The sequence below is a fragment of the Schistocerca nitens genome, chromosome 9 (genome assembly GCF_023898315.1).
Source record: "Schistocerca nitens isolate TAMUIC-IGC-003100 chromosome 9, iqSchNite1.1, whole genome shotgun sequence".
Taxonomy (NCBI): domain Eukaryota; kingdom Metazoa; phylum Arthropoda; class Insecta; order Orthoptera; family Acrididae; genus Schistocerca; species Schistocerca nitens.
Window position 1 is genome coordinate 353189146 of NC_064622.1, and position 23260 is coordinate 353212405.

General features: G+C 43.4%; 1 protein-coding gene across 1 annotated transcript in view; it reads right to left on the reverse strand.

Moving 5' to 3' along the window:
- Positions 1-435: 435 nt before the first annotated feature.
- Positions 436-23260, reverse strand: part of LOC126203884 (trypsin delta-like) — a 41530-nt gene continuing 18705 nt past the window's right edge. Inside the window, exon 2 of the mRNA XM_049938266.1 lies at positions 436-982. Within this exon, the coding sequence (XP_049794223.1) occupies positions 584-982 (399 nt within the window). The 3' untranslated portion in view covers positions 436-583. The remainder of the gene's footprint in view (positions 983-23260) is intronic.

A 23260-nucleotide genomic window follows, 5' to 3' on the forward strand; every position in this document is an offset into this window, starting at 1 on the left:
AGTATGGAGCTGCTTTATTCATGAGAATTACTTTAAGGAATTGGGAGGTTTACTTTTTGAGTAGATTACGACAGCATTTCAAATTTTTAAATTCAGTCAATAATTCAATAACGTAAATGAAATTTTTGGTGGCTGTCTAAGCCAACCTAAAAATAAAGCGATCATATCGCATTGTTGGCCGGGAGGCCCCATTTGGGGGAGTTCGGCCGCCGTACCGCAAGTCTTTTTAGGTGGGGCCACATCGGCGACTGGCGAGCCGTGATGACGAGGGACACACAACACCCAGTCCCCTGCCGGGAATCGAACCCGGGACCCCTGCGTGGTAGGCAGTAATGCTACCGCTACGCTTCAGAGGCGGACCTGTAACTGGGGCGTAACGATTTTAGACATTTAGTTACATGAATTGCCTTCACAAAATAAAGTTACCTTTTTTTATTAATAGATTTATATCCTTGATTTACATCGTCCAATACGGAAAATAAGTATTTATTTAAAAAAACACAAAGAAAGCCATTCAACACAGCTGGACTTCAGTTTGAACTCTGGAACGTGCCACGAAGGGCTGGAGAGCGGAAGCGGCACGCTAGACTCCAGTGGCGCCCCTGATCCAGGCCCTGGCGCTGGCCACGTTGCCGTAGACGGCGACCGGGCTGAGGCAGCTGGGGTTCCCCCAGGAGACGACGCCCACCTGCGTGCCGGCGTGCACGAGCGCGCTCCCAGAGTCGCCGTGGCAGACGGCGCGGCTGGGGTGGCCGGCGCACAGCATGCTCGCCGTCACCTCGTGGATTTCGCCCAGGCGCGCCTCGCACTCGGACCGCGGCAGCACCTCGAGGTCGGCGCTCTGCAGCTCCTCCGCCGCCCCGCCGTCCCGGGTGGAGCCCCAGCCGGTGGCGGTGACCGGCAGCCCTGCCGGGGGGTCGTAGCCGTCCGCGGGCAAGACCACGGGCTGCACGGTGGGGCCCAGCGGGAAGGGCTCGCAAACCTGCACAACGTAAGCGTCGCACACATAACCCCGCAAATTGCGACGCGACGCGACTGGCACGCGACACGCGCCTGCGCCAGGTCGCGCGGCGTTGTGGTTGTGGCACAGTTTCTCGCGCCGCGCGTCGCGCGTGCCTCGCTAGCACCGTGGGAAATTTGAGGCGGGGAGCGGAAAAGTAGCCCGGCCATATGCTCACATCGGAACGGCGCATATGAGCGGTGGCAGTACTGCCCATACGATAAATTTTGCCTCACTGTGTACTAAATTTTATTGCCTGTGGGTAGTGTTTCGTTTTTCGTCATTTAAACGCTCCAGCTTTCTCCGATAGTAAATTACACTTTTCTGTTATTTACGAGGGCAGTTCAATAAGTAATGCAACACATTTTTTTCTGAAACAGGGGTTGTTTTATTCAGCATTGAAATACACCAGGCTATTCCCCAATCTTTTAGCTACACAACACTATTTTTCAACGTAATCTCCATTCAATGCTACGGCCTTACGCCACCTTGAAATGAGGGCCTGTATGCCTGCACGGTACCATTCCACTGGTCGATGTCGGAGCCAACGTCGTACTGCATCAATAACTTCTTCATCATCCGCGTAGTGCCTCCCACGGATTGCGTCCTTCATTGGGCCAAACATATGGAAATCCGACGGTGCGAGATCGGGGCTGTAGGGTGCATGAGGAAGAACAGTCCAATGAAGTTTTGTGAGCTCCTCTCGGGTGCGAAGACTTGTGTGAGGTCTTGCGTTGTCATGAAGAAGGAGAAGTTCGTTCTGATTTTTGTGCCTACGAACACGCTGAAGTCGTTTCTTCAATTTCTGAAGAGTAGCACAGTACACTTCAGAGTTGATCGTTTGACCATGGGGAAGGACATAATGTACTCATTAACACACACAGTCTTATCTTAAAAGTTTAACGCAATAAAACTATGTGTCTTTCTTGAGGCAGCGTAATAGATGGCGTGCAAATACCTGGACTTCATTCATCCACTGTTTCAGAATGAGAGCACCTAGTGACTTCCAACAAACTTTACGCGTAATTTAAAACCTTTACAAAACTTTTCCTTTCTGTCGCTCCCCACAAAATGATGAAAGGAAAGAAGTTTATCGCTTACTACATTTTCGCTGTTGATATACGCTGAAGCGCCAGAGAAACTGGTGTAGCTATGCGTATTCAAATACAGACTTACGTAAACAGGCAGAATACGGCGCTGCGGTCGGCAACACCTATATAAGACAACCACTGTCTGGCTCGTTGTTAGATTAGTTACTGCTGCTACAATGGCAGATTACGAAGATTAAATGAGTTTGAACGTGGTTTTATAGTTGACACACGAGCGATGGGACACAGCGTCTCCGAGGCTGAATAACCCCTTCAGCGTCCCAGAAGACTGTAACCATGACTTTACCGGCTGAGGGTATGGCTTTAAACTTTTTCTTGGTAGGGGAGTGGGTGTGGCACCACTCCATTGATTGCCGTTTTGTTTCAGGTTCGAAGTGATGAACCCATGTTTCATCGCCTGTAACAATCTTTCACAAGAAATTGTCACCCTCAGCCACATGACGAGCAAGCAATTCCGCACAGATGGTTCTCCTTTGCTCTTTATGGTGTTCGGTTAGACAACGAGGGACCCAGCGGGAACAAACCTTTGAATATCCCAACTGGTGAACAATTGTGACAGCACTACCAACAGAGATGTCAAGTTGAGCACTGAGTTGTTTGATGGTGATCCGTCGATCATCTCGAACGAGTGTGTTCGCACGCTCCGCCATTGCAGGAGTCACAGCTGTGCACGGCCGGCCCGCACGCGGGAGATCAGACAGTCTTGCTTCACCTTGCGGCGATGATGACACACGCTTTGCCCAACGACTCACCGTGCTTTTGTCCACTGCCAGATGACCGTAGACATTCTGCAAGCGCCTATGAATATCTGAGATGCCCTGGTTTTCCGCCAAAAGAAACTCGATCACTGCCCGTTGTTTGCAACGCACATCCGTTACAGACGCCATTTTAACAGCTCCGTACAGCGCTGCCACCTGTCGGAAGTCAATGAAACTATAGGAGACGAAGCGGGAATGTTTGAAAATATTCCACAAGAAATTTGCGGTTTTTTCAACCAAAATTGGCCGAGAAAAAAAATGTGTTGCATTACTTATTGAACTGCCCTCGTATATCTGTATAGTTTTGCATTGTTTTTCTTCTGTCAAGAAAAATGCATACTTCAGTAACTGATGAGCCATTGGCCGCTGGAATTGTATCATATGCCTCCGCGATGTTTTTCAGATCGCAAGAAGGGACAGAGGGTAGTGAATAAGGAAGCAAGCGATATTATAAAATCATACGACTAAGAATCAAGGCAGGAAAGAAAAACAGGGTTATCTTCTCGCTGCCTAGTATGCTGGCCTATCTGTACGATCTGTTACAAAAATTTAACAATTGCCAAAACGCTCTCCTCCTTGACTGCTATCATTCGCCAAACTTACGTTTCGATGTCTCGAGCGGTTTAGGAGATATGAGAGATGTTGCGAGTATTTCATTCTCGAGGGCGTGAGATCGGAAGTGAGAGCACTACATGGGATCCATTTTCTCGAGATTGGAGGCAGATAGAGACCTCCTCCCAAGTCTAAAGAAAAATTCAGCACGTTAGCTAGATTTCATACGCAGCAACATATGGTGTAATACGCACGAAATGCAAAATCATAGCGACCCCTAATTTTGGTTGCAAACTTTTTGAGTTTTGCTTAGTGTCTTACTAAAATGTGTACCGGGTGATCAAAAAGCCAGCATAAATTTGAAAACTTAATAAACAACGGAATAATGTAGATAGAGAGGTAAAAATTGACACATATGCTTGGAATGACATGGGGTTTTATTAGAACAAAAAAAAAGGAACACCCCATATTGCTAGACGCGTGAAAGATCTCTTGCGCGCGTCGTTTGGTGATGATCGTGTGCTCAGCCGCCACTTTCGTCATGCTTGGCCTCCCAGGTCTCCAGACCTCAGTCCGTGTGATTATTGGCTTTGGGGTTACCTGAAGTCGCAAGTGTGTCGAGATCGACCGACGTCTCTAGGGATGCTGAAAGACAACATCCGACGCCAATGCCTCACCATAACTCCGGACATGCTTTACAGTGCTGTTCACAACATTACTCCTCGACTACAGCTATTGTTGAGGAATGATGGTGGACATATTGAGGATTTCCTGTAAAGAACATAATCTTTGCTTTGTCTTGCTTTGTTAAGCTAATTATTGCTATTCTGATCAGATGAAGCGCCATCTATCGGACACTTTTTGAACGTTTGCATTTTTTGGGTTCTACTAAAACCCCACGTCATTCCAAGCATGTGTGTCAACTTGTACCTCTCTATCTACATTATTCCGTAATTTATTCAGTTTTCAAATTTATACTGACTTTTTGATCACCCGGTATATCACAATAAGAATGGTCATTAGCGAGGTGATGGGCACTTCACCACGAAGCTGACATATAACGCTACAAGTAAGGCAAAAATCATATATTTTCAGTGAATAGTTTCTGTAAAATCGTTTGAGAAAGATAACAGGTTTCGCGCGCTTCGGTTCTGTCACCGCAGAGCGTCGCCAGTCGGCGCGTGCGAAGTATTGTACACGCCGCAGTATGCGCTGGACCAGCGCGACTCGTGCGGCACGTGCGTGTCGCGCTGTAGTGTCGTGTCACGTCACACGTGCTATACGCGTCTCAATTTGCGCCTAACCTAATCTGGTTGCTGAAAATGAGGGTGAGATTTGCGTTTACTTTTGTGTTTAACCCACCAACTCAGTTACCGTAGCTCTCCCAGCCTTATGTACACAGTGATCAAAATCTAGATACGCAATATACACCATTGTGACGGACTGATGTGCCGTTTACTATTTGAAGTGAATACAATAACTGAGCACAGCTGTTTCCCGACTGAATCAAGTCTCACCAACTGCTACATGGTCGCGTATACAAACAGTGATCCAATACTGTCAAATGTTTTTTATTTCAGTCTTTGATCACCATCCTCAGATCTTTTATACACCATGTCCTAAAGTGATTAGGCCATAATGGCAATATTTATATGTTTTGACGATGCCATTATGGCCTGATCACTTTAGGTGTAAAAAAGATCTGAGGATGGTCATTACGGACTGAAAGCGGTCATCGTCTAAAGAATTCATATTGTGATCAAAGACTGAAATAAAAATCATTTGAATGAAGTCTGATAATGACAAAAAACCGTAAGTGCTCATATGCTGTATGAAGGACAAGGTACGAGGCGTGTTTTTTAAGTAAGTACCGTTTTGAAATTAAAAAAAGACGTTCTAAGATATCTCAATAATTTTTACATGAAAGCCTGTACCTTAATCTACGCACCGATGACATTAGTCTGATTCTTCCTAGTTTACGTTGTGTACTGAGTGTTCAAGATGCCTCGGATAATCTTTTGTCCCGCCGACTGTGAAGTACGGGCTGTTATAAGATTTCTTAGTACTAAAAGCCTATAATAGCGATCGATATTCATCGTGAGATTGTGCAGTTTACGGAGAAAACAGGAGTGATGGAATGGTACGAAAGTGGGTGAGAGCACTTAAAGATGGCCGCACAAATGTGCATGTTGACCAACGGAGTGGGCGCCCTTCGCTCGTTAATGAAAGTTTAGTGCAGTAAGTGAACAATGTACATCTATATTTATACTCCGCAAGCCACCCAACGGTGTGTGGCGGAGGGCACTTTACCTGCCACTGTCATTACCTCTCTTTTCTGTTGCAGTCGCGTATGGTTCGCGGGAAGAACGACTGCCGGAAAGCCTCCGTGCGCGCTCGAATCTCTCTAATTTTACATTCGTGATCTCCTCGGGAGGTATAAGTAGGGGGATGCAATATATTCGATACCTCATCCAGAAAAGCACCCTCTCGAAACCTGGACAGCAAGCTACACCGCAATGCAGAGAGCCTCAGCCACTTGAGTTTGCTAAGCATCTCCGTAACGCTATCACGCTTACCAAATAACCCTGTGACGAAACGCGCCACTCTTCTTTGGATCTTCTCTATCTCCTCTGTCAACCCGACCTGGTACGGATCCCACACTGATGAGCAATACTCAAGTGTAGGTCGAACGAGTGTTTTGTAAGCCACCTCCTTTGTTAATGGACTACATTTTCTAAGGACTCTCCCAATGAATCTCAACCTGGCATCCGCCTTAACAACAATTGATTTTATATGATCATTCCACTTAAAATCGTTCCGTATGCATACTCCCAGATATTTTACAGATGCAACTGCTACCAGTGTTTGTTCCGCTATCATATAATCATACAATAAAGTATCCTTCTTTCTATTTATTCGCAATACATTATATTTGTCTATGTTAAGGATCAGTTGCCACTCCCTGCACCAAGTGCCTCTCCGCTGCAGATCTTCCTGCATTTCTCTGCAATTTTCTAATGCTGCGACTTCTCTGTATACTACAGCATCATCCGCGAAAAGCCGCATGGAACTTCCGACACTATCTACTAAGTCACAAATATTAAGTCAAAATTGACCTGGTTTAGACGCTACTATGAGCGTCGTCTTCAGAACCTTAGCAGCTATGTTCATTTATATATATTCTGAAAAGCAATGGTCCCATAACACTCCCCTGTAGTACGCCACATGTTACTTTAACGTCTGTAGACGTCTCTCCATTGAGAACAACATGCTGTGCTCTGTTTGCTAAAAACTCTTCAATCCAGCCACACAGCTGGTCTGATATTCCGTAGGCTCTTACTTTCTTTATCAGGCGACAGTGCGGAACTGTATCGAACGCCTTCCGGAAGTCAAGGAAAATAGCATCTACCCGGCAGCCTGTATTTAATATTTTCTGGGTCTCATGAACAAATAAAGCGAGTTGGGTCTCACACGATCGTTGTTTCCGAAATCCACGTTGATTCCTACAGAGTAGATTCTGGGTTTCCAGAAATGACATGATACGAGAGCGAAAAACATGTTCTAAAATTCTACAACAGATCGATGTCAGAGATTTAGGCCTATAGTTTTGAGCACCTGCTCGACGACCCTTCTTGAAAACTGGGACTACCTGTGCTCTTTTCCAATCGTTTGGAACTTTCCGTTTACGTTGTGTACTGAGTGTTTCAGATGCCTTCGATAATCGTGAGTTCCGCAGACTGTGAAAAATGCTCAGATGTGTGTGATATCTTATGGGACTTAACTGCTAATGTCATCAGTCCCTAAGCTAACACACTACTTAACCTAAATTATTCTGAAGACAAACACACACACTCATGCCAGAGGGAGAACTCGAACCTCCGCCGGGACCAGCCGCACAGTCCATGACTGCAACGCCTAAGAACGCTCGGCTAATCCCGCGCGGCCCGACTCTGGAGTACGGGCTGTTATAAGATTTCTTAGTGCTAAAGGCCTATAAAAGCGATCGATATTCATCGTGAGATCTGTGCAGTTTACGGAGAAAACATTATGAGTGATGGAATGGTAATAAAGTGGGTGAGAGCATTTAAAGACGGCCGCAAAAGATGGGCATGATGAACAACGGAGTGGGCGTCCTTCGGTCGTTAATGAAAGTTCAGCGCACGAAGTGGGCAATAAGGTGAGAGAAAACAGACGCTTTACGATTTCCTCCTTGCGGGATGACTTTCCTAATGTTTCCAGTAGTGTTTTGTATGGCATTGTGACCGAGCACTTGAATTACCGAAAATTGTGCGCACGTTGCGTACCGAAAATGTTGACGGATGTGCGCAAAGCAGTGCATTGACTTTCCTTGAGCGGTACCACAACGACGGTGATGATTTCTTTAGCCACATTGTTACGGGCCATGAAACATGGGTGGCCTACGTCACACCAGAATCAAAGCAACAGTTCATGGAAGTTGAGCAAGGGCATCGTTTCGCTGCAAGACAGTGCCCGTCCGCATCTGGAAAATCAGACCAAAGATCTAATAACACCTTTTCGATGGGAAACTCTAGATCATCATCCGTTCAGCCCCGATCTTGCGCCCAGTGTTCCTCCACTTGAAGAAATACCTGGGCGGTCAGCGTCTTCAAGACGACGACGAAGTCAAAACAGCGGTGGTGCAGTGGTTAACAAGTCAGGCGGCAGACTTCTATGAGGAGGGTATTCAAAAACTGGTACAACGTTATAACTAGTGCCTCAATATTGACAGAAATTATGTAGAAAAGTAGATTAAGGTACAGGCTTTCGTCTAAAAATAAAATTATTGAGATATCTTAGCACGTCTTTTTTTAAATTCAAAACGGTACTTACTTAAAAACACGCCTCTTACCTCGTCCTCCACACAGCACATGAGCACTTATGGTTTTTTTGTCATTATCAGACTTGATTCAAATGTTTTTTAATTGTCTTTGATCAAAATATGAATTCTTTAGACGATGATCGGTTTCAGTCCGTAATAACCATCCTCAGATCTTTTTTACACCATTTCCTAAAGTGATTAGGCCATAATGGCAATATTTATATGTTTTGACGATGCCATTATGGCCTAGTCACTTTAGGACATTGTGTAAAAAAGATCTGAGGATGGTCATTACGGAATGAAACCGGTCATCGTCTAAAGAATTCATATTGCGATCAAAGACTGAATTAAAAAACATTTGACAGTATTGGATCACTGTTTGTATACGCGACCATGTCGCAGTTGGTGAGACTTGATTCAGTCGGTAAACAGGTGTGCCCAGCTATTGTATTCACTTCAAATAGTAAACGGTACATCAATCCCGTCACATTGGTGTATATTGCATATCTAGATTTTGATCACTGTGTGGCCATCTTCAGTGCTAAAAAATTTGTGAAGAACAATTTACAATAAGGTAATATGCATGCCAGTATATTTCGAGAAGGTGGTGCCCCACATCTCTTATATGTTTGAAAAATGTTATATTACCGCTTTAAACGCAAAGTACATCTATTTAAAAAAAAGTGATAAAATGCTCTTAAAGCCTTTTTAAGAGGCAGTATCCACTCTTTCCGATTTGATCACGTAACCGTAGAAAGATGTGGAATGATTTCAAAGAGATATCATCGACAGAAAAATTGAGAGATATATACCACATAAATTAATAACTGATGGTACTGATGCCCCATGGTACACAAAACGGGTCAGATCGCTGTTTCAGAATTAACGAAAAAAGCATGCCAAATTTAAAAGAACGCAAAATCCCGAAGATTGGCAAAGTTTTGCAGAAGTTCGAAATACAGTGAGTGCTTCAATGCGAGATGCTTTTAATAATTTCCACAACGAAACTCTGAATCTGTCAGAGAACCCAAAGAGATTCTGATCGTATATAAAGCACACCAGTGGCAAGACGCAATCAATACCTTCACTGCGCGATAACAACGGCGAAGTCACTGATGACAGTGCCACCAAAGAAGAGCTATTAAACGCGGTTTTCCGAAATTCCTTCACCAAAGACGACGATGTAAATATTCTCGAAGTCCAATCAAGAACACCTGCGAAGATGAGAAACATAGAAGTAGCTATCCTCGGTGTAGCAAAGCAGCTTAAATCGTGTAATAAAGGGAAGGCTTTCGGTCCATATGGTGTACCAGCCAGTTTCCTTTCAAAGTATGCAGATGCAACAGCTCCATATTTAAAAATTATATACAATCGTTCGCTCACAGAAAGATACGCACCTAAGGACTGGAATGTTGCTCAAATCACACCAATATCCAAAAGGGGAAGTAGGAGTAATCCGTTGAATTACAGGCCCATATCACTACCGTCGATTTGCAATAGGGGTTTGGAACATACACTGTATTCGAACATTTTGAAGTACCTCGAAGAACACGATTTACTGACACAGTCAGCACGGATTCATAAAATATCGTTCTTGTGGAATACAACTATCTCTTTATACTCATGAAGTGATGAGAGCTATCGACAGAGGATGTCAAATTGACTTCATATTTTTAGATTTTCAGAAGGCTTTCGACACCGTTTCTCACAAGCGTTTTCTAACCAAACTGTGTGCCTATGGAATATCGCCTCAGTTGTGCGACTGGATTCGTGATTTCATGTCAGAAAGGTCACAGTTCGTAGTACTAGGCGGAAAGTCATCGAGTAAAACAGAAGCAATATACGGCGTTCCCCAAGGAAGTGATATAGGCCCTCCATTGTTCCTGATCCATATTAACGACATAGAAGACAATATCAGTAGCCGTCTTAGATTGTTGGCAGATGATGCTGTCATTTACCATCTTATAAAGTTGTCAGATGACCAAAACGAATTGAAAAATGATTGACATAAGATATCTGTGTGGTGTGAAAAGTGGCAATTGACCCTGAATAAACAAAGGTGAAGTTATTCACATGAGTACTAAAAGAAATCCGCTAAATTTCGATTACACGATAAGGCACAAAAATCTGGAGGCTGTAAATTCAACTAAATACTTAGGAATTACAATTACAAATAACCTAAATTGGAAGGATCACATAGATAATGTTGTGGGTAGAGCCGACCAAAGACTGCGATTCATTGGCAGAACACTTAGAAGGTGGAACAGACTTCTCACACTACACTTGCCCGCCCTGTTCTGGAGTATTGCTGTAAGGTGTGGGATCCGTATCAGGTGGGACTGACAGATGACGTCGAAAACGTACAAAGAAGGGCGGCTCGTTTTCTATTATCGCGAAATAGGGGAGATAGTGCCACAGACATGATACGTGAATTGGAGTGGCAATCATTAAAACAAAGGCGTTTTTCGTTGCGACCGGATTTTCTCATGAAATATCAGTCACCAGTTTTCTCCTCCGATGGCGAAAACATCATATTGCCACCCACCTACATGGGGAGAAATGATCATCACGATAAAATAAGAAAAATTTAAGTGCTCGTTTTTTCCGCACTCCGTTCGAGAGTGGAACGGTAGAGAGACAGCTTGAAGGTGGTTCACTAAACCCTCTGCCAGTCACTTTATTGTGAATAGCAGAGTAATCACGTAGATGTAGTTATAGAATAACGTTACAGGCTTAAACTGTCACGAATCTGTTAACGGATGTAAATGTTAACACCAACACACACAATGGAATATCACATACTCACACAAAAGTATTCACAGCATCATGTTAGGCGAAATATAAAGTCATTATCGTCAGGTGATAAAACTGTAAATAATACTCTGGAAACTAAAGTACTCCGTAACACAATACTGTGACTCATTGCAAAAAGCACATATCATAAAGACGTAAATGGTTAACAATTTTACAGTTAGCCTAGCTGTCATCATGATGTAATATATATTATGTCGTCAGTCAATTTGTGCTTTCTGTAATGAGTCACATCACTGCTATGCTATGCTAGGGACTGTACAAATTCATGTTAAAACTGTAGTCGGCGTTTACACGTGACAGTCATAACAGATGTTCCATATGTTACATTTAAAAGGAATTTCCGCGTGTTACAGTCACAGCTGCGGTGACAAAAAACAAAATGCTTACATGAACTAGTTGGCGCTAGTGTGAAACGAGCTATAGTCACATTCATGTGTATACTGCCCCGTTGTGCAGTAGCTTTTATGGCACACGTCGTACAGATACATAAAATACGAATTATCTAAATATATTATACTATAACAGAAGTAACGGCAACGGCCTTGCCGCAGTGGTAACACCGGTTCCCGTCAGATAACCATCCGGTCTGCCGAGCGCTGTTGGCAAGCGGGGTGCACTCAGCCCTTGTGAGGCAAACTGAGGAGCTACTTGATTCAGAAGTAGCGGCTCCGGTCTCGGAAACTTACGTATGACCGGGAGAGCGGTGTGCTGACCACATTCCCCTCAGTTTCCGCATACAGTGACGCCTGTGGGCTGAGGATGACATCATGACACATTTTGGTCGGACGGAGGATAACAGAAGTAATAAACTCAGTTTCATGGACAAATAGTTATATCAGCATCTCACATGAACGCGCTAAAGCGGCAGTTGCGTGCAATCTACGACCACCTGGAGGTTGTAACAGATACGGATCATGTTTCATGAAGTGATCAGCTAATTAAACTCACTAATTGTTCATATTATGACATATAAGAGCTCTTATCTAGAGAGACATGACAACAGATCATTGGAAATAATAAGCTTCTAAGCCCAATTTAACTTGTGTGCAGTGGGGTAACTTCGCGTTACAGATACAGCAATTACTTTTGCAGATGTAAAAAAAGAATAAAAAAACAATGCTACCACTATTTGATAGACATCAGCAGCTAGCTGGATAATATGTACTAGTCAATCTCATTCTCTCAACGGCCTTGTCAAAGAGGGAGGAGGAGCGGACAGAGGTTAAGGACACTTTCTTGTCCTTGGGATGGGAAACTGCCCCTAAATGCGTAAGAATCAGCAATGATAAAGGGCATGAGGATGCAGAAGGCAATGGAAACCACTGCATTAAAGACATATAACGTGTACCCACAAGACATGTGCCTTGTAACTGAAAAAGTGTCAGGATGATCTCCCTATTGGCAAAAGATTCCGGAATAGCCTCCATTCGGATCTCCGGGAGGGCCCTGCCAAGGGAGAGGTGACCATGAGAAAAAGATTGAATAATCAACGAAAAGATAACGGTCTACGAGTCGGGGTGTGGAATGTCAGAAGTTTGAATGTGGTAGGGAAGCTAGAAAATCTAAAAATGGAAATGCAAAGGGTCAATCTAGATATAGCAGGAGTTAGTGAAGTGAAATTGAAAGAAGACAAGAATTACTGGTCAGATGAATGTAGAGCTGTATCAACAGCAGCAGAATATGGTATAACGGGAGTGGAATTCGTTATGAATACAAAGGTAGGACAAAGAGTGTGTTACAGTGAACAGTTCAGTGATAGGGTTGTTTCTATCAGAATCGATAGCAAACCAACACCGATAATGACAGTTCAGGTATACGTGCCGACATCGTAGGCTGAAGATAAAGAGATAGAGAAAGTATATGAGGATACTGAAAGGATAATACAGTACATAAAGGGAGATGAAAATCTAACAGTCACGGTGGACTTGAATGCAGATGTAGGGGAAGGAGTAGAAGAAAAGGTTACAGGAAAATATGACCTTGGGAGAAAGAATGAGAGGAGAAAGACTGATGAGTTCAGTAATAAATTTCAGCTGGTAATAGCGAATACTTTGTTCAAGAATCACAAGAGGAGGTGGTATACTTGGAAAAGATCAGGTGATCAAAATCAGATATTGGATTGTAAGGCGTATCCACGAGCAGATTTAGACTCAGTTCACAATGTAGTAGTGATGACGAGGATGCTGCGATTAGTAATGAAGAATCAATACGCAAGAAGTGAGATACGGAAGTGCTAAGGGATGACGAGGCGTGCTTCAAGTTGTACAAAGCTGTAGATACGGCAATAAGGAATAGCTCAGTAGGCAGTAAAGTTGAAGAGGAATAGACATTTCTAAAAAGGGCAGTCACAGAGATTGGAACGAAAAACACCGGGTAGGAAGAAGGTAACTGCAAAGAAACTATGGGTAACAGAAGAAATACTTTATTTGCTCAATGAAAGTAGGAAATACAAAAATTTCAAAGTAAATTCAAGAATACAGAAATACAAGTCGCTCAGGAATGAAATAAATAGGAAGTGCAGGGAAGCTAAGATGAAACGGCTGCATGAAAAATGTGAAGATATCGAAAAAGAAATGATTGTCGGAAGGACAATAGGAAAGTCAAAGCATATAGGAAAGTCAATACAACCTTCGGTGATGTTAAAAGCAAGGGTGGCAGCATAAAGAGTGCAACGGGAATCCCACTGTTAAATGCAGAGGAGAGGGCGCATAGGTGGAAAGGGTAAATTGAAGGCCTCTATGACGGGAAGATTTGTCTGATGTGATAGAAGATGAAACAGGAGTCGATTTACAAGAGATAAGAGACCCAGTATTAGAATCAGAATTTAAGACAGCTTTGAAGAATATCAAATAAGGCAGAAGGGAGAGATAACATTCCATCAGAATTGCTAAAATCTTTGGGGAAGTGGCAACAAACCCACTCTTCACGTTGGTGTGTGGAATGTATGAGTCTGGCGACATGCCATTTGACTTTCGGAAAACTATCATCCACACAATTTCGAAGACTACAAGAGCTGACAAGTACCAGAAAGATCGCACAATCAGCTTAACAGCCCATACATCCATGTTCCTAAGAAGGTTAATATACAGAAGAATGGAAAAGAAAATTGAGGATGCGTTAGATGACGATCAGTTTGGCTTTAGAAAAGGTAAAGAGATACCCGAGAGACAATTCCGAATTTGGGGTTGATAAGGGAAGCAAGACTAAAGAAAAATCAAGACACTTTCATTGGATTTGTCGACCCGGAAAAAGCTTTCGACAATGTAAAATGTTGCAAGACATTCGAAATACTGAGAGAAAAAGGGGTAAGCTACAGGAATATACAATATGTACAGGAGCCAAGATGGAATAATAAGAGTGGACGACCAAGAACGAAGTGCTCGAATTATAAGGGTGTAAGACAGGGGTGTAGTCTTTCACCCCTGGTGTTCAACCTGTACATCAAATAAGCAGTGATGGAAATAAAAGAAAGGTTCAACTGTGGAATTAAAATTCAAGGTAAAAGGATATTAATGATACGATTCGCTGATGACATTGCTATCCTGAGTGAAAGTGAAGAAGAATTACATGATATGCTAAATGGAACGAACGATCTAATAAGTACAGAATATGGGATGCTTGTAAATCGTAGAAAGACGAAAGTAATGAGAGGTAGCAGAAATGAGAACAGCGAGAAACTTAACTTCGGGATTTATGGTCACAAATTTGATGAAGTTAAGGAATTCTGTTACAGAGGCAGCAAAATAACCAAATAGAAGAGGAGCAAGGAGAACATCAAAAGCAGAATAGCACTGGAAAAAAGGGCATTCCTGGCCAAGAGAAGTCTACTAGTATCAAACATAGGCTTTAATTTAAGGAAGAAATTTCTCAGAATGCTCGTCTGTATTACAGCATTGTATGGTAGTGAAACATGGACTGTGGGAAAACCGGAACAGAAGAGAATCGAAGCATTTGAGATATGCTACAGACTAATTCTGAAAATTAGGTGCACTGATAAGGTAAGGAATTAGGAGGATCTGCGCAGAATCGGAGAGGAAAGGAAACACCGACAAATAGAACGGACATCTGTTAAGACATCAGGGAATGACTTCTATGGTACTAGAGGGAGCTGTAGAAGCCAAAAACTGTGTAGGAAGATACAGATTGGAATACATCCAGCAAATAATTGAGGACGCAGGTTGCAAGTGCTACTCTGAGATGAAGAGGGTGGCACAGGAGGGGAATTCGTGGCTGCATCAAACCAGTCAGAAGACCGATGACTCAAAACAAAAAGTGTTGCTAATAGAATTACTATACAATTAAGGCCAGATGTATTGATATGACTATTGGAACAGTTATATTGTGTGCCTTCTGTCTTAAAATTTTTGATTAAATTCTTATTGATCTAACCAGTTTTTTACATTTAAAAGAGCATAAGGGATTATTTTTTCTAATGTGTGTAAATTTCCAGTTCTTCTAGAATATTCGTTTGGCGGCTGTTATCGATTCTGTGCAGTAATTGCTATTTGTCCTCTATATTAGAAACGGAATGCCTCATTAAATGTAAAATGGCTCTGAACACTATGGGACTTAACTTCTGAAGTCATCAGTCCTCTAGAACGTAGAACTACTTAAACCTAACTAACCTAAGGACATCACACACATCCCTGCCCGAGGCAGATTTTGAACCTGCGACCGTAGCAGTCGCGCCGTTTCGGACTGCAGCGCCTAGAACCCACTAAATGTACAGTTGCATAATCTTTAAATGTAAGTCAGCCATAAAATACATAGCAGTAAAGGAAGGCGTGCCCGTCCCCGGTACGAATCCGCCCGGCGGATTAGTGTCGAGGTCGGGTGTGCCGGCCAGTCTGTGGATGGTTTTTAAGAAGGTTTTTAATATGTCTCAGCGAATGGGGCTGGTTCCCTTCATTCCGCCTCAGTTACATTGTCGGTGATTGCTGCGCAAACACTGTCTCCACGTATGCGTATACCATAATTACTCTGCCACGCAAACATTTGGGGTTACATTCTTCTGGTGTGAGACGTCCCCGGGGGGCGGGGGGGGGGGGGGGGGATCCAATCGGGGTCGTACCGCACAAAAACCCTGGTTTCGCTGTGGGACGGCGGTGGGGTGAGTGGACTGCTGTAGCCTGTTCTGGGGTTGTCAACCACTGAGGACCTCTCCGTCGTTTCTGGGTTCCCAGTTCCATACAATACGATACAAATGTAGGTTAAAACATTAAAGAGAATTTTATATGCTCGTAGTCCCTACTGAACTCTTCACACTGATGCCGCTGATTACAATCACAACACAGCTGGCTTCAGTGTAAGTCACACCAATCTACAGCAACGTCCTTACACGTATGATGCATTGACAACATGTATTATCATTTTATTTATTATTTTATACTTCTTAAAAACTTACGTATATAAAATAAACCAGGTGGTTTCAACTACACTACTGGCCATTAAAACTGCTACACCACGAAGATGACGTGCTACAGACGCGAAATTTAACAGAAACGAAGAAGATGCTGTGATATGCAAATGATTAGCTTTTCAGAGCATTCACACAAGGTTGGCGCCGGTGGCGACACCTACAACGAGCTGACATGAGGAAAGTTTCCAACCGATTTCTCATACACAAACAGCAGTTGACCGGCGTTGCCTGGTGAAACGTTGTTGTGATGCCTCGTGTAAGGAGGAGAAATGCGTAACATCACGTTTCCGACTTTGATAAAGGTCGGATTGTAGCCTATTGCGATTGCGGTTTATCGTATCGCGACATTGCTGCTCGTGTTGGTCGAGATCCAATGACTGTTAGCAGAATACGGAATCGGTGGGTTCAGGAGAGTAATACGGAACACCGTGCTGGATCCCAACGGCCTCCTATCACTAGCAGTGGAGATGAAAGGCATCTTATCCACATGGCTGTAACGGATCGTGCAACCACGTCTCGATCCCTTAGTCAACAGATGGGGACGTTTGCAGGACAACAACCATCTGCACGAACAGTTCGACGACGTCTGCAGCAGCATGGACTATCAGCTCGGAGACCATGGCTGCGGTTACCCTTGACGCTGCATCACAGACAGGAGCGCCTGCGATGGTGTACTCAACGACGAACCTGGTTGCACGAATGGCAAAATAACATTTTTTCGGATGAATCCAGGTTCTGTTTACAGCATCATGATGGTCGCATCCGTGTTTGGCGACATCGCGGTGAACGCACATTGGAAGCGTGTATTCGTCATCGCCATACTGGCGTATTATCCGGCTTGATGGTATGGGGTGCCATTGGTTACAAGTCTCGGTCACCTCTTGCTCGCATTGACGGCACTTTGAACAGTGTACGTTACATTTCAGATGTGTTACGACCCATGGCTCTACCCTTCATTCGATCCGTGCGAAACCCTACATTTCAGCAGGATAATGCACGACCGCATGTTTCAGGTCATGTGCGGGCCTTTCTGGATACAGAAAATGTTCGACTGCTGCCCTGGCTAACACATTCTCCAGATCTCTCACCAATTGAAAACGTCTGGTCAATGGTGGCCAAGCAACTGGCTCGTCACAATACGCCAGTCACTACTATTGATGAACTGTGGTATCGTGTTGAAGCTGCATGGGCATCTGTACCTGTACACGTCATCCACGCTCTGTTTGACTCAATGCCCAGGCGTATCAAGGACGTTATTACGGCCAGAGGTGGTTGTTCTGGGTACTGATTTCTCAGGATCTACGCACCCAAATTGCGTGAGAATGTAATCACATGTCAGTTCTAGTATAATATATTTTTCCAATGAATACCCGTTTATCATCTGCATTTCTTCTTGGTGTAGCAATTTTAATGGCCAGTACTGTAAAAGCAGTGGATAATGTTTTGAAGTTGTACATGGTGGTAACTGCGTGTACTAGCCAGTGGTGTCAGTTAGCACTACACATTTTACAACTGAACATAATTTTGAAAATACAAAGCATCTCGTTCATATATTTTATTAACTTAGGTATTATTTTTATGATCAACCGCAGGAGCCTCGAGATATAATACCTAGCCTTCAAAATAGTCTCTCGTGACTAGATTGCCAGACTGGAAATGGAAGAGAACTTCAAACGTATTTATGGTAACGAAATTCTATAGGATGAAACTAGTGATAACGGTTTGCCCTACTTTGCTTCACTGAACAACGTCTGCCTTGATCAGAGGACGTCGTCAAGGAGGCTCCGAGGAAGGGCACAGCTGTTCGCGGAAGCTGGTGCGGTAAGATCCTGCCATATGTTTTGGCGGCGAATGCGGTTTCCTCCTTTAAAGGCAGCTGCCGCTAGGCCACTGAAAATGCCTGGAATATAATGACTGTGCGTGCCGAATTCGCCTCACTGTACGCAGGTCCAAGACCGGGTCGACACGGCTGCACTCGGCAACCGTGAGAATGTTCATTGTCTGGCCCGCCACCGTCTGTAGGCGTGAAGGACTCGACCAGTGCCGGCCGGTGTGGCCGTGCGGTTCTAGGCGCTTCAGTCTGGAGCCGCGTGACCGCTACGGTCGCAGGTTCGAATCCTGCCTCGGGCATGGATGTGTGTGATGTCCTTAGGTTAGGTTTAAGTAATTCTAAGTTCTAGGGGACTGATGACCTTAGATGTTAAGTCCCATAGTGCTCAGAGCCATTTTTTTGACTCGATCAGTGAGTCACACATGGGTAGCACCTAGCAGCCAGTACCAGCCGCCTACGTGTTATACTTGAATGGATATTGTGTCTGTTCTTTCGGAGCATATCCATACAAGTATAAAGTTCTGGCAACACCGGCCATGACCTTCTTCTGTGCGGATGGGACTTGGTAAGAATGTCTTCTACGAGTAATGAGTGTGTTGGGGTGGGACACTACGAATGTAGTGTGTGGACAGACAAGGTGAGAATGTGGGCCTCGCGGGAGGCGTGCGCGAGATAGTCCCTGCTGTCGCGCTATCCTCTGTGCCCTCGGTGGCTCAGAGCTGGTTGGCCTCTGTAATAAAAAAAATGAGTAGAAGGATCAACAAATAAACGGATGCCCTGTGACGTCCGCAAGAGCAAACACAACGATAAAAAAAAAGATGGATAGAGCGTCTGCCATGTAAGCAGGAGATCCCGAGTTCGAGTCCTGGTCGGGGCACACATTTTCACCTGTCCCCGATGATATATATCAAGGCCCGTTGTCAGCTGAAGATATTAATATAATTCTGATTCCTACATGTTAATTCTATCAGAGACAGCAAAGGACTTGAAGAGCAGTTGAACGGAATGGACAGTGTCTTGAAAGGAGGATATAAGATGAACATCAACAAAAGCAAAACGAGGATAATGGAATGTAGTCAAATTAAATCGGGTAATGCTGAGGGGATTAGATTAGGAAATGAAACACTTAAAGTAGTAAAGGAGTTTTGCTATTTAGGGAGCAAAATAACTGATGATGGTCGAAGTAGAGAGGATATAAAATGTAGACTGGCAATGGCAAGGAAATCGTTTCTGAAGAAGAGAAATTTGTTAACATCGAGTATAGATTTAAGTGTCAGGAAGTCGTTTCTGAAAGTATTTGTATGGAGTGTAGCCATGTATGGAAGTGAAACAAGGACGATAACCAGTTTGGACAAGAAGAGAATAGAAGCTTTCGAAATGTGGTGCTACAGAAGAATGCTGAAGATAAGCTGGGTAGATCACGTAACTAATGAGGAGGTATTGAATAGGATTGGGGAGAAGAGAAGTTTGTGGCACAACTTGACTAGAAGAAGGGATCGGTTGGTAGGACATGTTTTGAGGCATCAAGGGATCACAAATTTAGCATTGGAGGGCAGCGTGGAGGGTAAAAATCGTAGAGGGAGACCAAGAGATGAATACACTAAGCAGATTCAGAAGGATGTAGGTTGCAGTAGGTACTCGGAGATGAAGAAGCTTGCACAGGATAGAGTAGCATGGAGAGCTGCATCAAACCAGTCTCAGAACTGAAGACCGCAACAACATGTTAATCCTGTAACCGCAGGTGATTTGCCGATTTTGACATCCAATATCGTGGGACCTTTCTATTCGATAATCAGAGTAGTTGAAATGACAGAATAATGGGAATGTAACAAGGAAACGAAAAATTTACTTTACAGTTGAATTTCAATTGATATTTAACGTAAATAACGCAGGAAATGTGAAAATCGCTTTAGCGTTATAAAAGCAGAATAAACTTATAGATAAATTTTCTGAGGGTTGTTTATCGTGAAGCAGCGCTCCACACGCAAGCACGGAAATATGCATAAAAAACTGCTGCCACAATAAGGTATCTGTGTAAGAATGTGAGTTATATTGGAAGACCCAAAAAACGCGATTCCCGATGTTCCAGCGGCGAAGAGAGCAGCCTTCGATGTTCCAGAGCAACACAAAATGATTTGACGGGAAAATAGCAGCTTACGGTGTTGCGGAGCAACAGTAAAGTATTCGACGGGAAAATCGCGACTTTATGAGTTAACGGGCGAATTGTGGCGCCCTGAAAATATCCTAATTTGTCGCGGCCTCACAGGACGCTCGTCAAAGCCGGGCCCCGGCAGCAAACACGTGGTGGAAAACGTTAGCCGGACGAGAGGGGAGTAGGTAGCCCCAGCGCGTGGTCCAGCCGCGTGGCCGGGAACTACGCTGTGACGATGGCGGTGCTTTTTGACAATGAAGGAGACACGCCGGGAGTGCCAAAGATGGCGGACTTTGTGAAGCCTTAATGGCAGACATTTCACAGTTCGTATAGAAATTAATAGTAGCCAGATGAATCATGATACCTAAAAAAGAAATATGTAAATTATTATTATTTGCACGATAATTCTGTTGGTGTAACCAGATTTTCAATATCTTTATTAGTTTAAAGTTTAGTATCTGACGGTAAATTATACAAGTAACACCCAGCAACGAATTTCAAAAATGTAAACGCTTCACCAGATTTTGTCGATCGCCGTGTCTTTAGAAAGCTATTAGTGTAAACCTAAATTGATATGAATTACAGGCATGTAACTTGAATAGTACATGAATTATTGGAGGTCAAAGTGGCCGATTACTGTCGATCGCGTCAGTTCATAAGTACTCCACAGTTACAAGATAAAATTGTAGCAGCATGTTTATAAATATATTTATTCATCTATGTCTTTGTTAATATTCGCTATATGCTATTCATGAAGAAACTGGTCAATTATTTACTGTGTTTCAGAAAGCACGGAGACATTAGGCTCCCGGCCTACCTTTAGCTTCTTTTCTTTTATTATATGTTTATTTAATTGTTTATGTATTTAATAATGTGTGTTATAGCGTGTTTATGGTCCAGCGGTAGGAATATTTATTTAATTTCAAGTTATTTAAATGCAAATCCAGTTTGCGCGTGGTCGCGGAGGATAGAAATATTTCGGAGTGCCGACCTGTGCTCTTGTGTGATTTCCGTGGCTTCTGCAGTGAAGACATAGTATGCGTTCAGAAGTGAATATCTCGCGAGATATGTTGTTGTTCATACCTAATTACGTGAAGTAGGAATCTGTTGTTTCCCTGTTATTCAACTTATATTTTATTTAATTGCTGGACAATCGACACCAGTAAGTGTTTTGCAGAATTATACCGCATTCTCAAAAGTACTTCTACTATCGTACTCATCATTTAAAGTCGTTAAGATAGTATTTACTATTAAAAACAGTCTTGATTACGATTTATATTTATTAAAGTGACCGGTTTCGACCACTGCTGTGGTCATCTTCAGACCATTGAGTAGGAACCTCTTTCAGCTGGAGAGTCAGTAGTGATTCTCCAGCTGAAAGAGGTTGCTGCTCAATGGTCTGAAGATGACCACAGCAGTGGTCGAAACCGGTCACCTAAATAAATATAAATCGTGATCAAGACTATTTTTAATAGTAAATATCTGTAACACATTAATCACTGCCACTCCCATAATGTATTCAAAAGACGTTAAGATAGTACCTGCAGATTTTATTTAATTGCAATCTTTCATTTATAAATTTATATACTTTCATAATTCGCAACTCCCGAGTGATAGAAACCTTTGACTATTCGATTCATGTGTATATTCTTATCGTATACTGTAGACTCAGCAGTATTTGGCCTGTAATACGGCAACTATGTATCCCAGCCCATAGACAACGAAACCAGCCCAAACTTTCAATATTTCAACTCTGAGTCGCAGGATGCGTACTTATTTTGAAAGCCCGCAACTTCCAACTTACAAAACGGAGCTGAAGTTACATCCGACGCGTTTGTCTCTGGCCCTGCAAAGAACTAAACGCACATGTCCGCGTCGCCCGCGGCTGCAGGCTCAGAATGCATTCAGTAAGACGAGAATGGGAAATTTCGGCGTGCGTCCCCTGCATTCGCGTAAATAAACCTAAATTCTTGCTGTCACTGTAACAATGGCTCGGTGTCGTCCCCTCCATCTGCAGTCGGCAGTTAGGGTTAGAGGAGAAGAATTTTGGCCACTTGTCACACAGAAGCCGTTTGGGGTACTTGTGGTCAAGGGGACAGCAGGAGCAGCCTTTTTCTGTCGCCACTCAGCCGACTCTATCCGGTGCTGACTGGCGCCTTCTGGTGCACGTTTGTTGATTTTTGAGTAATTGTTGCGGTTTGCGTCAGCGCTATCCACTTTTTGGGTAGCTCATAGTTTGCAGGACTTGCTACGCAGCTTGAGTTACCCGATTCATTGTATTACTTAGCGGGTCTTGGATTCGTTAACTTTGAATCTGCGAGCCCCCAGAGTTGGTAAGCTTATAGCGTTTCCCAAGCAGCCTACCACGTAGATGAGCGTCATCTCACTGGTAGAGGAACATTCATGATTAAACTGAGCCTTAAAGAGCTTTGTGATTCATTATTCTAGACAACTTCGCGCTTGTTAAGTTGGAGTTGTTTCTCAGTCAACGTCACGAGCGACTATCTTCATTAACACTAACTGAAAAAAAATCGCAACACCGAGAAGGAATTGTGCGAGATAAATAAAAGTTGGTAGACGTGTTTCTACACCTGATGTCTACTAAAATTTTGCGCCAATCGCATAATAGTGCGCTAATAGCGCCCTAAATAACGAAAAGTGTGAGGTTATCCACATGAGTGCTAAAAGGAACTCGTTAAACTTCGGTTACCCGATAAATCAGTCTAATCTAAAAGCCGTAAATTCAACTAAATACATTAGTATTACAATTACGAACAACTTAAAT